At 35.3% G+C, this 16,313-nt stretch overlaps 1 protein-coding gene across 1 annotated transcript; it reads right to left on the bottom strand.

Moving 5' to 3' along the window:
- Window positions 1-5,187: 5,187 nt before the first annotated feature.
- Window positions 5,188-16,206, bottom strand: LOC129260048 (uncharacterized). Its single transcript, XM_064115036.1, has 4 exons — window positions 15,525-16,206; window positions 13,516-13,584; window positions 12,692-12,748; window positions 5,188-12,070 (listed from the first exon to the last, which is right to left on the bottom strand). The coding sequence occupies exons 1-4, from the start codon at window positions 15,988-15,990 to the stop codon at window positions 9,603-9,605; spliced, it is 3,060 nt and encodes a 1,019-aa protein (XP_063971106.1). The 5' UTR covers window positions 15,991-16,206; the 3' UTR covers window positions 5,188-9,602.
- Between the last annotated feature and the right edge of the window lie 107 nt (window positions 16,207-16,313).

Genomic DNA, 16,313 nt, shown 5'->3' with positions numbered 1-16,313 from the left:
TAATGCGAGCGCAAATCGCAAGCCAAAATCTTTGATAAACTGTCATGAAAATCAATATTGAGACATACATTAATCGCCAATTAAAATGCGAGCGAGTAGCCAGTGCTATCTGATACGTTTTGACAATCAGACTTGATTTTTTTCAAACTAAATGGAATACACAAAAATAATAGGTACTTAATAAATCGAAATTTGCGAGCGCTCAGTGCGAGCAGAAAATGTTAATATTCAGACCATGAAGCTGTCACTTTTACAGAGCACTTTTTAAAAATCAGTTTGTAATTCACACAAAATAATGAAAGTTTGATTTCCGAGGTGAAATGTGTAATTTATATTGACTTCCAAACTTGATATTTAAGCTCCATATTGAAAAATCACCTGACAGGCAATGCGAGCGCGAAGCGCGAGCGAAAATTTCATATAGTGACATGAAAGATTCTTTTTATATTCCAGGTTTTCCCCTCATCTTATTTTAGTCACTCTTGAAAATTTGACAAGCCCCCCCCCCAAAAAAAAAAAAAAGTTTTCACCCAAAATGTAAGGTCATTTAGTCCAAAATACATGTATTATTTTGAATGTGAATGATGAGTTTTTCTTCATCATAAAAGACCGAAAATAGTAGGGGGACATTTGATATCCCCCCTTCTATTTTTGGTAGGGGGACACGTCCCCCCTGTCCCCCTGGGATTTCCGCCCATGGGGCCTGTTATTTTGCAGACATGAATATGAATGTGAATTTTTAGTTTTATAGACCGATCGAGGTATAAACTACTAGTATATTATCCCTTTCAAATTGTGTTCCCGATTTTTGTTTTTATTTATTTTATTTATTTATTTATTTATTTATTTATTTATTTATTTATTTATTTATTTCTGCATGTCATGACAATGTACATAGTGTGACCATCACAAAATTGATTACATTAAATTTACATAATACTAATGTATAATTATGATGATTAACATAACATTAACATAACTGATTATAGCAAGGTTGCAGACATGCAGTGGTATGACAAAATAAGCAGATGCTTGAGCTGTTGTCAGACCTTTGGATATATGAAATACATACATGAATATAAAAACAATACTGAAAAGTCAAAACTAACGATTACACAAAGAGGGGAAAGAAAAAAAAAAATAAATAAATAACAAACAAACAAAGAAAACCAAATAACAAATTATTATGTTCCACAACTATTTACAAATATTTACAAGGAGTGTGTGAGGCGTAATAATAATTGAAATTATATCAATATTTAAGTTTAAAATGTACAGTACAACAAAATTACATCTTTGAGACAAGTATGCGTTTTACCGCACTTTTGAAGGAATGCACTGATAATATATTCCTAGTACTAGTAGGTATCGAATTCCAAACATCAGGTCCATAATGTCTGATAGATTTGTGAGCCAACAGTGTGCGAGGGTTATACAAATGCATATTAGATGCTTGTCTTGTGTGGTAGGTATGGATAGCACTATTTTGTTGAAACATATTGGAAAAGCAGGTAGGTAACATTTTGGCATTAAACCGATACATAAAAAGGGAAGTTTGAAGAAAATGGACATCATCAACAGTAAGACATTGTAGCTTTATAAAGAGAGGGCGTGTATGATCACGGTAACCAACTCCAGCACAAATGCGAATTGCTTTCTTTTGCAACAAAAGAATTGGGTTTGTGACACTCGTTGATGTTGCCCATAGAATATTGCAATATGACACATAAGGTAGAATAAGAGTATTGTACAACATGTAAAGTATTTTATAAGGTACAAGGTACTTAACTTTATACAGTATACCTATATTTCGAGAAATTGGTTTACTGATGTGTTTCATGTGATCATTCCAGTTAAGTTGATCATCGATATAGACCCCAAGGAACCTCGTAGATGTCTGTCTTTCAATCAAAGCATTGTCAAGTTTCAATCTTAAATCATGGTCAGGACAAGACTTCCTGCCTTTAAAGTGTACATAATTAGTCTTTTTTACATTCAGTGATAACATATTACTTCTAAACCAATTAGATAGTTTCGGAAGTTCGACATTAATGGTGTTTTCTAAGATATCAATATCACGGTGTGATAGGAAAACACTTGTGTCATCAGCAAATAATATATAATTCAATGTGTTTGATACCAAACAAATATCATTAATATAAATCAGAAATAATAATGGACCCAATATAGAACCTTGCGGTACACCGCACCTCATAACTGATATACCAGAATTAGAATAGTTATAGGCTTATAGCATGTGTATTGTCTTCTATTTGAAAGATAACTAGTAAACCAATTTAGGGCAACGCCCCTTACTCCATAATGTTGGAGTTTATAAAGCAGTATTGAGTGGTCAAGGGTGTCAAATGCCTTGCTCAGGTCCATAAATACACCAATAACGTGCTCACGATTAGCCAGAGAACTAGATACATAATCATAAAATTTCAACAACGCAAGGTCCGTTGAGTGAGACCTGCGAAATCCAAATTGGTTGGGATTAAGAAGGTGGTTTTTGTCAAGAAAGGCAATCAATCTGTTATAAACAATTCTTTCTAGTATTTTTGAGCAACTAGGCAAAATTGAGATTGGTCTATAATTACTTATAACGGTCATGCTTTCCCTTTTATGAACAGGAATAACCTTGGCTAGTTTAAGAGAGGAAGGGAATACACCAGTTGAAATGGACAGATTACAGATATGTAGTAAAGGAGTAAGGACTGAGCCAATTATTTGTTTTAACAATGCTGAACTTATTTCATCATGCCCAGATGACCTACTATTTTTAAGAGACTTAACAATGTTTAATATCTCAAGATGATCAGCTGGCTTAAGGAATATAGATGATTCGGACCTGTCTTGTAAATATTCTTTGTAATTAACTTCTACGGGAGTTATTTTCTTCGCTTGGTCAGGCCCAATGTTCACAAAGTAGCTGTTAAATTCATTTGCAATGTCATTATCAGAAGTAAGCTCTTTATCCTTATGGACAAATTTTTGGGCAGGTTCTGACTTATTTTTCTTACATAATATATCTCTAACAACATTCCATGTCAAGGGCATGTTACCTCGAGCATTCTCAAACTGTCTAGAATAGTGCAAACTCCGTGATGACCGTATAATAGAAGTCAGCTTATTTCGATATTTTTTGTATTTTTCAACGTGCTCTTGTGAAGGTTTCTTTACACTCTTTTTGTATAAGACATTTCTTCTTTTGATTGATTGTAGTATACCTTTTGTAATCCATGGCCGTTTACCTGTACTTCTATTATTTATTCTAACAAGTGGAATAGTCTCATCCAAATGGTGATGAAAAATTTTACTAAATGATTCATAAGCCTGTTCAACATCATGACATTCCAATACATCCGACCAACTCTCTTCCTGACAAGCATCCCTCAAGCTAGAAATATTGCTTTCAGTAATTTTGCGTTTTAGTATAACTTTAGCCTTATTGCATTTGTTGGAATGAATATCATAAAGCATGCAGAAGATTGGAAGATGATCAGAAATCTCACTAAAGAATAAACCTGATTGGGAATAACCTTTGGTAGTTTTCACAAAAATGTTATCAAGAAGTGTTGATGACCTGTCAGTTATTCTTGTTGGCTTATTAATCATTGCACATAGAGCATTAGAATCAAGAATATTTTGGAAACGGAGAGTGTTTGCACTTTCTATCAACAGATCAATATTGAAGTCACCCATCATGCAAACTGATTTATCAGATGCATTTATATCAGTCAATAATAACTCAATACCTGTGAGAAAATTATCAATGTCAGCTTGAGGGGGTCTATACACTATACATACAATCATGTTTTTATCAGAGGGTAAGTCTATTTCAATACACAAAATTTCCATTTTATTTATTTATGTTTATCTATTTATTATTAATTTTTTTTGGGGGGAAGCTAGAGGGTGATTGAATGAATTACGTAATGGGACAATCAATGTACTATAGAATATCTGTATTATTTGGATGCGGCAGGATTCGAATAGGGCATCCAATTCTAATCAAATAAACGGCATGTCGATTAGTCTGCTGTGCAAACCTTTCACTCGAGTAAAGGGTCTGAATTGCGGCCTACCCAGGTCGAAATTCCATTAGGGTCCAACAGGAGACCAACAGAAAATTTCTGTTGGTTTCTAATGGTTTCTAATGGACCATTAGATTTCCCATTGTACTCCAATAGAGACCAATAGAATGAATGGGTCAGCCTCTTGCTGGACCAACAGGTTTAACCAACAGGACCCATAGACTCCAACTCATACAGCCAGACTCTATTGGTTTCTGGTGGACAAGGGCTAATGGTCCATTAAAACCACCATCAGACTCTATTGGTCCAATAAAACCATTAGAAAATGTCAGTCTGTTGGTCCATTAAAACCACCAGAAACCATCAGAGTATGTTTCTCCCGATCCATCAGATTCTGATGGTCTTATAAAACCATTAGAGACTCTATTGGTCTTATGCAACCATTAAAGATTCTAGTGGTCTTATAAAACCATTAGAGACTCTGTTGGTCTTATAAAACCATTAGAGACTCTGTTGGTCTTATAAAACCATTAGAGACTGTTAGTCTTATAAAACCATCAGAGACTCTATTGGTCTTGTAAAACCATCAGAGACTCTATTGGTGTTGTAAAACCATCAGAGACTCTATTGGTGTTGTAAAACCATCAGAGACTCTATTGGTCTTGTAAAACCATCAGAGACTCTATTGGTCTTGTAAAACCATCAGAGACTCTATTGGTCTTGTAAAACCATCAGAGACTCTATTGGTCTTGTAAAACCATCAGAGACTCTATTGGTCTTATAAAACCATCAGAGACTCTATTGGTCTTGTAAAACCATCAGAGACTCTATTGGTGTTGTAAAACCATCAGAGACTCTATTGGTCTTGTAAAACCATCAGAGACTCTATTGGTGTTGTAAAACCATCAGAGACTCTATTGGTCTTGTAAAACCATCAGTGACTCTATTGGTCTTGTAAAACCATCAGAGACTCTATTGGTGTTGTAAAACCATCAGAGACTCTATTGGTCTTGTAAAACCATCAGATACTCTGAAGGGAAAAATGCAAGTTAGACGTCTCTTAAGATTTATGTCTCGTTCAAATAAAACAAATCAGAATAGATTGTTGGTGGAGCAGAAAATATTACCAATATCAATAATTGTAATGTGTAGTTTGAATAAATTTTATTCATTTCATACTATTCGAATGACAAATACAACATTTCACCTTTTTCCGTCTCTCAAAGTGTGTGTAAATAACGCAAGTCTCAAAATAAATATATATTCAATAGTTTGACATTACACAAGTTGTGATAAAATACATATATGTATATATATTTGGTAAATTTCACATACAAAATTTTGTTACGAGGTACAAGGTCATACGCAGGAGTGTGACTGGCAAAAATATCCTGATAAAAAAATGAAATTGAAAGAGCTTGAATGTTTGTTCAGAGGAAAGCTGCTGAAAATCAAACCCCCTAAAGGCTGAACTCTCACATCTCTGCATACATTAATCTATCAGATAATTGAAAGGAATACTACCTGTCTATCCCACTACAAAAAAAATGCTTGAATGGATATTTAAATTATCAATCTCTGAATTCACTTTTTATGGACGATATTGATCTTTGTTATAGTTAATCACCCCCTGGGTTTACGGAAGTTTAAAGGTCAAGTCCACCCCAGAAAAAGGTTGATTTGAATCAATAGAGAAAATCAAACAAGCATAATTCTGAAAAATTCCATCAAATTGGATGTAAAATAAGAAAGTTATGACATTTTAGAGTTTTCCTTTAATTTTTTTTTTTTCACAAAACATATGCACAACTCAGTGATATGCAAATGAGAGAGTGGTTGATGTCCCTCACTTCCTATTTTTTTTTGTTTTTTTACTGTTTGAATCATGCAATATTTCAATTCTTAGAATTGACAATGAAAACCCACTTGACTGAACCACAAAATTTAAAAACAATGGTAATTCCACATTTTCAGAGAGGAATGCAGCTTTCTTTCACATGCCAAGGTCTAAGTTGAGTACAATGGAAACTCAATATAAAAAATAAAAAAAACAAGCTATTTTCTCAGTCCAAATGATATCAATTTCTTCTCGTTTTATGTCTTTGCTTTTGGTTGGCCAGGTAAACAGAATTGGGTCCTGAGGACAATTAGGCATTGTGAGGTTGACAAACCTTTTTTTAAATCCCCTGGAATAGTAAGGGGAACATCCAAGATATAGGCAGGGTCCCAAAAGAAGAAAGTGGGACAAATAGATTCAAGAAATTCAAGCACAAGTAAATTGAAATATCCAACCTTTATGACCAACAGAAACTCCAACTCCAGCTTACTTTCTAAATTTAAAGATTTTAGCTAAATGTAAATTCGAACAATACATGCCTTAATAATTTCACGTCATCTGCTTTTTAAATCATTGTACTTTTCTGCTAATTGTATGTTCTTTCCTTGCCACTTTAGCTTTAAGATTCTTTCACATGTACTTACAAATATTTATGCCTCTCTTGTGAAGTTGCTATGTAAATGAATGTTATAATTGCAATGTTATGCCATGTACATTGTCATAAGGCACCATGGGAGACCAACACATCGTTGAATCGGCTTCCCTGTTTTTAAACAAACAAATATATAAAATAAATCATACAATTTACATGTATGTTCTGGTTCCATATTCCATGAGGCAAGAGTCTGGCCTCCGCCAGATAGATATTTCCCGTGTTAATGTATTTCTTTTTAACTGTCAAAAAATTGCTTCTTTCATTTCTGTGACAAAAAAAGGATAACCATGGCAGTTCTACTGCGACATTTGTTAATAAGCATAAAAAAGGGCATGTCTCTGTTAATACACAAATTAACAGAGTATGGTAATAAAGAAACATTACATACAGATATTGAGTTTACATGTATAGTACAATTTCCAGATAATAAAAGTCAGTAGAAAGTAATTATCCCATTGACTGTCGTATTTTTACTGTGACATATCTCATACCCTGCTAATGCACATTAATTAAGGACCAGTGATCTATAAAATAATTATCCAAAGGTATAAAGGATGGCAAACATGAACGAGAGGATGTGACGGCACACACAAAATTAAATATTCATAATCTTCTTGTTTTCTACATACATGTAGATTTGTTAAACAAAATACACCCTCACATTGAAGAGATTATCATAAGAGAGATGAATAAATTGATTACAGAGCTGAATTAACGAAGATTGCTGGTAAATTACTAATAAATGTCAAACTAGTAATTACAAATATTTTGCGAGATATTTAAATCAAAACCTCAAAAGAAGATGATGGTAGAAGGTGAACCATATAAAAAAATATAACATAAATATGTGCTGGTAAAAACATTGAAAATCCACAAAATAATTTTACTCATTAAGATATTACAAATTACAAACAAAGCTTAGATAAGCCACAGTGTACATGTATAACTCACATTACCAATCGTTCAGAGATTTCGTGAAAATAATATTGCATGATTTATAAACTTATGTGATTTTATGTACATGTATGATGTTATTCTGCCAAGAATACAAGATTTTTTTAATCAGAGTGGCATTCCTATCCATGGAGATAAGCTGTTGCAATTAAACTTTTTTTTTGCAGTTTGAGAATAATAGGAATGGTCCCTGCAACAATTATAACATTACATAGTTCACAAGTAAATTATCTTATCTGTGGAATAAGTGCAAACGATACCAATCACAAGGCCATAATGCCTAACAGACCCCAGAGTTACAAAACACAATAGGGGAAAAAGAGCCAAAGGAGTCCTCAAATGCATGATAATATCAAAGTGGAATGGTCCCATTTATCCACTACAGGCAGAGTAAAGAGAAATGGACACTGATCTACCAACTTATAATAAATATCAAATATAGCACAAAGCTGGATACAGTGGAAAGTAACAATTTATAGAGGCATGCATTTTTGCTCATAATGCGTGTAATCTCTGGGAGATTACTTTTTCCCAAAATTGGATTCTACACTCCTCTATTTCGCGAGCAATATCTCCACTATTTCTTGTCCATTTTTATGCGGAGCTGTGAATATGTTGTAGCTGAGATTTCGGTAGGTGATGTAGGTCACCTCCATTTTTTATCCATATTGATCCACATGGACATGGTGATAGTGACAATGATCATTAAAATCAGGGCAGATCACCTAATTCATGCTCATGACAAATTAAATTTTGTTGTTGTGGGGTCACTGAAAATACGGGAGAGAAGTCTCATTATATCCATGCTGGTTGTATGCGGTTTTACACCAAAATCCCATGTATAATGTAACATTTTGGGACTGAATGTTTTTGTCATCAATGTTTATTATAACAGGAGACAGAAAATATTCACCAAAGAAGCAAGTTTCTACTATGATGTAAATAAACTTAATATTACATTTCCATTGAAAAATCAAGCTATTATGGTTCAGGCATAGGTTCGGGTTCAACTTAAGGCTGTCTATAGTCTAATTTCATCTCATAAAGTGAGAAAGAAGATTAATTGTATCTTCTGAACTCTGTTCGGGGATACAATGGATTACTATGGATTTGGCCTCGACGCGCCGCCGCCGTTGCCGCATCCGCCGCAGAGATTTTTGTGTGAGCGCTCTACCAGATGCATTTCTTCTCCGATCATCTTCAAATGTGGCATGAAGGTCCATTATGGTAAGTAAAGAAGCCTATCGATTTTGGTGTGGGCGGAGACATCGTTGCCATGGTAGCAAGATATTTTGTGGAAATAGCAGAGATATCCTTGTGAGCGCTCTTCCAGCTACATTTCTTCTCCGATCATCTTCAAATGTGGCATGAAGGACCAATATGGTAAAGCAAAGCCGCCTAATGATTTTGGAGTGGGTAGAGACATTGATTGCCATGGTAACCATATTTTTAGGGAAAATTTGGTAAAACCTGTAACTTCTGCTTTTTTCCATCACCAATATTCAGTTCCAAACTGCCTTAAAGGAAGAGCCCACTTCAACTGAAAGTTGATTTGAATAAAAAGAGAAAAATCCAACGAGCGTAACATCGAAAATTTCATAAAATCTAATGTAAAATAAGAAAGTTATGGCATTTTAAATTTTCGCTTATTTTTCGCAAAACAGTTATATGCACATCCTGGTCGGTATGCAAATGAGGAGACTGATGACATCACTCACTCACTATTTCTTTTGTATTTTATTTGAATTTTCTCCTAATTGTCATGCAGAAAAGGTTTTATTCCTCCCTGATCATGTGGAATTCGATTGTTTCAAAAGTTTGTGGTTCAAACAAGATGGTCATAATTGTCAAATCCGTAAAAAATGAAATAATGTATAATTCAAACAATAAAAAACAAAATAAATAATGAGTGTCATCATCGACTCTCTCATTTGCATATCACTGAGTTGAGCATAGAACTGTTTTGTGAAAAATAAGCGATTCTTTAAAATGTCATAACTTTCTTATTTTCCATCCGAATTTGATGAAGTTTTCAGCATTATTCTTGTTTGATTTTTCTCTATTTATTCAAATCAACTTTTTTCTGGGGTGGACTTGACCTTTAAAGACATAAGTCAGGTCAATTGATCGATACATGATTAGGAAAAACAGCAATATAGTGCACATCATCAAACTTCATTGAGAGACAATTCCCGAATGCCTCTGCAGCAGAAATAGCCATTGGTAACTCGGACTGACCTGTGCAAAGCAAGACATGTGACAACTTAGTGTCTGTGGTATCATCTTTTAAAGATGCGTCTTCTTCCAGAACTAATAAATTTACAAGGAACACATACTGGTCATTCAAATATAAAATATCTTGGAGCTCACAAACTCTATCATTTGAAACTAAAATAAATCTATTGTCTCGAGTCATTGTCTGCGCCCTGTATGAAGCTGTGTAGAAAAGGACACCATCTTTCTTTATTCTTTTGAAGGATATAATTGGCTCATTTTCCTCAATTATGTAGCCTGCAGCTGATAGAGCCATTCTCTCTTCTTCAGTACAAAACTTAGATCTGCCACAGCCTAACGCTTGAACATTGGGTTCCTCCCCAGTTCCTCGAATTTGAATATTCAGCATATTTCCTGCAAATGTTTTAACACGGTGAGAAATATTGTGACTATCAATAAAAAATGGCAAAGTATGGATTGTGAGAAATTTAGTAATGACTTGCATGAGCACACCTCGAGTTCCATGCAGTTGACGTTTGACGCGCCAATTGGCTGCTTCAAATGGGAAGCAAGAGTGTGTCCATAATGGCCCCCAATGATAGACACCTTTAGCCAAATGTGTCAAAGAATGAACATTAAAAGTCATGGCAGCTGCACCATACAATAATTGGCATCTACATACAAATGAAAATAGAAGAATGTCACATTTATTGATGTCATCAATCGATATGGACTTCTGCAACAAAATGAAAGAGGCCTCAACAAGAACTACAAGGTGTTGCCAATATTGGAGAGGAAGTACACCTTTCAGACAAGGAACAGAATAAAACAATAACCAAGCATACCATTCTGATGCCTTCCAAAACTTCCTCTCTGAAATACGCCTAGGGGCTCTCACAATGATGCTAGGTGGCCTCAATGATTTCAGTCTTTTGTCAAGCAATGCAATAACCCGAGGAGTTCCAATATACCATTCACTAACTGCTGGCGAAGACAACCACAGTTCTACCAATTGTCTCGCAACACCAAGCAGCAAACAATGCATGAAGTCGGGTGCAAAGCCCCAGCATATGGGAAAATGGGACAGATTTATAAGGGCACTAGGCCCTTTAACGCCTCTAACAGTCCTACCCTCTGTTCCTGCCTGAACCATGTCTTCTAGCATTTCATTATCAGTGCGGTCACTATAATCGCAAACATCGAATGGATACTTTACAACCCTATCAACTGTTTTCCCAGGATGGTAGCACAAACCACATCCACTGTATCCATTAAACTTGATTCTATTCTGCATAGCGGCTCTAGCTGGTGCATCTGCACAACAACATAACCCAAAAAGTTTGCTATGTATAACATTGTCTCCAAGTTTCCAGAAAACTCCTTCGTCAGCTAGTTTGTTTGCCTCTAATGTGAACTGCTTCAGAAAAACTTCCATCTTTGGGTCTACCTTTCCAACCCACACCCCAGCGAGAATCAAATTATTAAATCTAAGTTTAGGGGGCAGCTCATTTACCATTATGTAGATTGGCCAAATTGAATACTTTGATGATTTAAATGCTGGTAAGCCATCACTATTAAACGTATATGAAAAGTTGTTTCTATTACTTAGTGGTTCACCTTCTTCCATCATCTTCTTATACATTGTACCATCAAATATGTCCTCAATATTACCCTCTGTTTGCTTTGTGCGGCGGTCACGATAAAATAAATGTGGTGATATGTCTTTCCTTTCAAAAAGTTGCTTGATTTGTGAAGACAAGTTTGCTGTAACAAAAAAATTACCTTGACTGAGGTCAGATACTATGCATTGTTGATCACAATTGGGACATGCAACGTTTTCATCAGAGACACTGGCAAAAGAGCGAACATAACTGGAACAAATTAAACAATAAAAATGAAAGCTAAGCTGAATAGCATTATTACAAAAGAGTTGTTGAAGGATAGACTTTGTTGGTTTGAAAATACATGATCCAATTATTGTATTCAAGAGCTCAAGTAAATTACGTAAAGCAGTAGCTGACAAACAATTCTTCATCGCAAATGACAAAATTATCAGCAGGGCTTCGGCCTTTGAAGTACCTGACCCATGAAACAGTGGAGAGTTCAAACCTTCATCAAATATATCTTGGTCATCTTCTTCATCTGGATCTTGGCGCTGTGGATCATCTTGATCATTGCCCTGTGGATCATCTGGTTCATCGCCATGTGGATCATCGCCTTCTGGGTCATCGCCCTGTGGGTCATCTGGTTCATCGCCATGTGGATCATCTGGTTCATCGCCATGTGGATCATCTGGATCATCGCCTTCTGGGTCATCTGGATCATCACCCTGTGGATCATCTGGTTCATCGCCATGTGGATCATCATTGATATCTAAACAAAAATAAAAATGCATATTTTCGATGTTTGAAAGTTTCAAAGGATGTGAAACCTAATCATTAATAATTGAATGGGACTTTAATTTGAATTTAATTTATTTGCCTTAAGTAGCCAGTACACTCCTTTTTTTATCGAGCACCAATGCATTAAAAAACTTGTCAACATACTGAACTTGGATCATGAAGCCTAAATGTTAGAACAAAGACTAAGATGATATGTGTTTGCTGTCAATAAACTCCTCTGACATCCAAGTTCGAATTTTGGTTATGTGGTGTTGTGTTTATGTTCTTGTCCCAAAGACCTTAAAATCAGAACCCAAATCCTATCTATTCTAGCAACATTGTGTATAATATGCGACATATTGAGGTAGACAGGCACCTTTTAACTTTTTTTCCCCCAGATTAAACAGCTAAATTTTAACATGCTCTGTGGCAAACAAATATTTTGTCTGCACTTATCAATGAAATATATACTTGTATTCAATTTTTTAAAACCCTAACAAGCCAAAATTGTAAGTTCTTGCATTGTCTCATCTTGGATTGTAACCTTGGAAATTCAATGCCCTACACTCTTCTCATTCAATTATATAGATAACAAAATAAAAATTTGTCAAACCTGATGCTATTGAACCAAGGCTGGAGCTATTTGCAGATATGTCATCGCATGATGCACCTATTCATGGAAGAAGAAAAACATGAACTGAATAAGCATGTGGGCAATTCCAAGGAAAAGTGGACATTTTCCAAAATCTATATCTTGGATCTATTTCAAATCTGGATCAAAATTTTGGATTAAAATTTGTATGGAAGTTCATGAATGAAAAGGGGGTTCCTATCCTTTAGCATCGAAAATCTGTCTTACTCATCTTCTTTTAAGAGAATCTGAACCATACAAAAAAATGTCAAGGGAGAAGATAAATTTTACACCAAAGAAGTCAAGGTCAGCAAGAGACAATTAGAAATATGAGAAATAAAGGGCAAAATATGAAAATCTGTATAGTCCATTAAGTTTTCTACATATTTATCAGTTGTACACAAATATTTCCCCCGCATCATTTTTTTTCACATCAGGGTTTTCTTTTGTGACTCGCCAATTACATTATCAATTCACGACAGTTCTGTTATTGTCTCATCCAAAAAACTCTGTGACTTGTCCATTCACTGCCCTCAGTCTCTGTGTACTATCAATCATTCAAATATGAAAATAGTATATAAATATGTCAAACCTGATGCTATCGAAACAAGGCTGCCGTTGTCTTTTGCAGTCAGTAAGTTTTATATACTCCCCCCCCCCCCGCATCGATTTATTAAATCAGGGTTTTCTTTCCTGACTCACCAATATTGATTCATGATAGTTCTGTTATTGTCTCATTAAAAAAAAACTTTCAATGCCCTCTGTGCACTCTTCATTCAAATATGAAAATATTAAATATGTCACACCTGATGCAATTGAAACTAAGCTGCTGTTGTCATTTGCAGATACTGGTACATCATCACTTGCATCACTTTCTGGAATAACAAAAGAGAGACACTGCACGTAAACATACTATGCACACTGAATGACAGGCCTCATTTGAATAAAAAGATACCAAGACTTAAGGTTCAAAACTTCAAACATAGATTCACTCAGATAAAAACAAAGTCTCAGTTCATTGTCAGTTTTGATAGGAGTTTGGCCATCATCGTGGTAGAAATCAGGGTGACTAGCTGGTCATTTAAAAACAAAAATTGTGATATGACAAGGTGATTCTCTAAAAATAGTCCAAAAATTGTAATGTAAAAACTAAAAAGCATTGTTCTTATATGATGGAGCTATAAAGTGAAATAATTAAATATACTTATTCCCGCTATTACATGTAAAATATTCTGAGGGACATTTATAGACAAAAGTGCAACAAAATGAACAAAACATATTTGGTGAATACACAAGCTTGGGTCGATTACGTGATCATAAAATTTGAACAGTGGGCCTACAATACTATAGTCCGAGCACCTATAAAAATGTACATTTTTATTTTCTGTCTCAAGGAAGTGAATTCTTGATGAATCAATTTTATGAAATCATAAAAAAGATTTTCCCCAAGTTTTTGTTACACTTGGTGATGGATTGTTGTTTTCTAGTCTGATCAAGATATTTGAGCGCGCATATTGTGTCGCATGAACTAAGTAAGGTATGGTAGGAGTGCCCAAGTCTTCGCATTGCCCATGCGTGTCTGTACACCCAAGTTAATGCACACTTGTAACAAAATAGTCCTTAGCAATTAATTTTTCACTGTATGCAAAATACTTTGAAAATGATGAAGAAAAGCTCATTTGGAACATCGCATCTAAAGCTGCACGCAAAATGACTTAAAGCACAGACATGCAAGGGCATTTTCCAGTTTTGCATAAAAAAGACAAGTCTGTTTTCAAATTGTTTAAATTGTAAACTATTTCATTAAATTGTTTGCCTTAGTCAGGCTAGAGTTCTATGAACTTGATCATAATATGAATATAAAGAATGGCATCCACTCCTATGTTTTCTCCACATCTTTGTTATGAAAATGAGCCAAAATTAAGTTACAGGCATGGCATTTGCTAATGCAATGAAGAATGGAAAATGAAGCCCAGAAAAAATTGCATCCAAGAATCAATTGATTCAAAAAGTGAATATAAAGTGACCGGAAACATCATCTTAATTTCATCACTTAGTCTACATTTGTTCAATTTAAGCATCTTCAAGATGCAAAATTACAAAATCAGAGTTTGCCTTGTACTAGATCACAGCTTTTCATGCTTTTCATTCTCAGTAATGTTTGTTTTCAGGGCTAGATCAATTATCTAGATTACCAGTCACTCAATCAGTCACCACCATAATTCCATCAATAGACCAGGGGCGGTATTCTGAGGTCATTTTATCTTTAAAATATTTTATTTTATCTCTTAAAATGAAATTGGTATTCTGAGATGACATTTCATCTCTCAGATAAAATTGAAAATATTATTCCTAGGTGAATTAACTCCAAATGTTGGCATGAAAACTAAGAATAATTATATATTCCTTGAGAACAACACCTTGAAGTTATTCCTGTACAATCAGGAAGCATTTCATAAGACTTTTCTTGACTAATCTCTGTAAAGACGGGCAAGTGATAGTGCAAGCGTACTGAATGACGCAATCTCACTCCTTTGCCACACCCCAAACGGAATGGATTTCCATTGGTTGAGAGATCATATGAGAGCTATAAAACTTTAAAAGCACGTTTCTTATTGGATATTTATTAAAAATAGGTGTGTCTTACAGAGATAAAATGAAGATAAAATTGTTCTCAGAATACCAATTGAGAGATTTTAAGGGTATTTTATCTCACTGATTTTAACGGAGATAAAATATTTTATTTTATCTGAGATAAAAATAAAATGGATCTCAGAATACCACCCCTAGTCATTATCTACTGTCCATGACTAACCTTCAAAAGTTTCACTTCCAATCAACTCTGAGTCTGAGACCGAGTTAGGTGTCAGTCTACATGTAGTTAGTCTGGCTTGCCTTGCCCTTCGATCTATTGCAGCAGCTGAACTAGTTAACATGACACCACCTGCAGTTGAAATATCACAATTGTTGGGCCGGGCCTCGACCTCATCATCTTCTCCGGTTGCCATTTCTGACTCATCATCGGCTGCATTTTGATCACTATCAAATCTAACATCATATTGCAATGGACGAGGTACAAAGGCATGTGGATGATTTCCTTCAAACTCCATATCATCAGTGCTATCATCATCGGGGGGAGCGTTCACTTCGTCAGCCGCTGCCAGGGCAGCGGGGGCTAATCGCGCTCGTCTCCTGTTCATCCTCCATCGCGTCGCGGCGGGTAGTTGTGCATCGCTCTGTGGTTCGAGGTAATTCTTTCTTTTTCGACGCTGCCGATCCATGACTCTACTATATCGTACTTATTCTATCACTATTTAGAACACAAATTTATGGTTGCAAAAATACAAAAATGTCATAAAATCTAGTAGATCGACGCCGATTCAAGATGTCCTCATCGTACGAACGTCACGTTAGCACCGTACCAGTCAAGTATTCCCGGCTGGTCGGCGGTACCGTACCCGCGCAAATTTGTGCGAATTCAGCAGAATTCGATAGCCGCCCGCCAAAATACAAACAAGAAGGAAGATAGGGGAAATCCGGAATTTCAACCGTCGTATCCTACGTGCGCGCGCAACTTGACTCGACTCGGTTAGTTCAAAATCAC

The sequence above is a fragment of the Lytechinus pictus genome, unplaced genomic scaffold (genome assembly GCF_037042905.1).
Source record: "Lytechinus pictus isolate F3 Inbred unplaced genomic scaffold, Lp3.0 scaffold_20, whole genome shotgun sequence".
Classification (NCBI taxonomy): domain Eukaryota; kingdom Metazoa; phylum Echinodermata; class Echinoidea; order Temnopleuroida; family Toxopneustidae; genus Lytechinus; species Lytechinus pictus.
The sequence above is the reverse complement of the archived record's forward strand: the minus strand, read 5'-3'. Positions and strand labels throughout refer to the sequence as shown.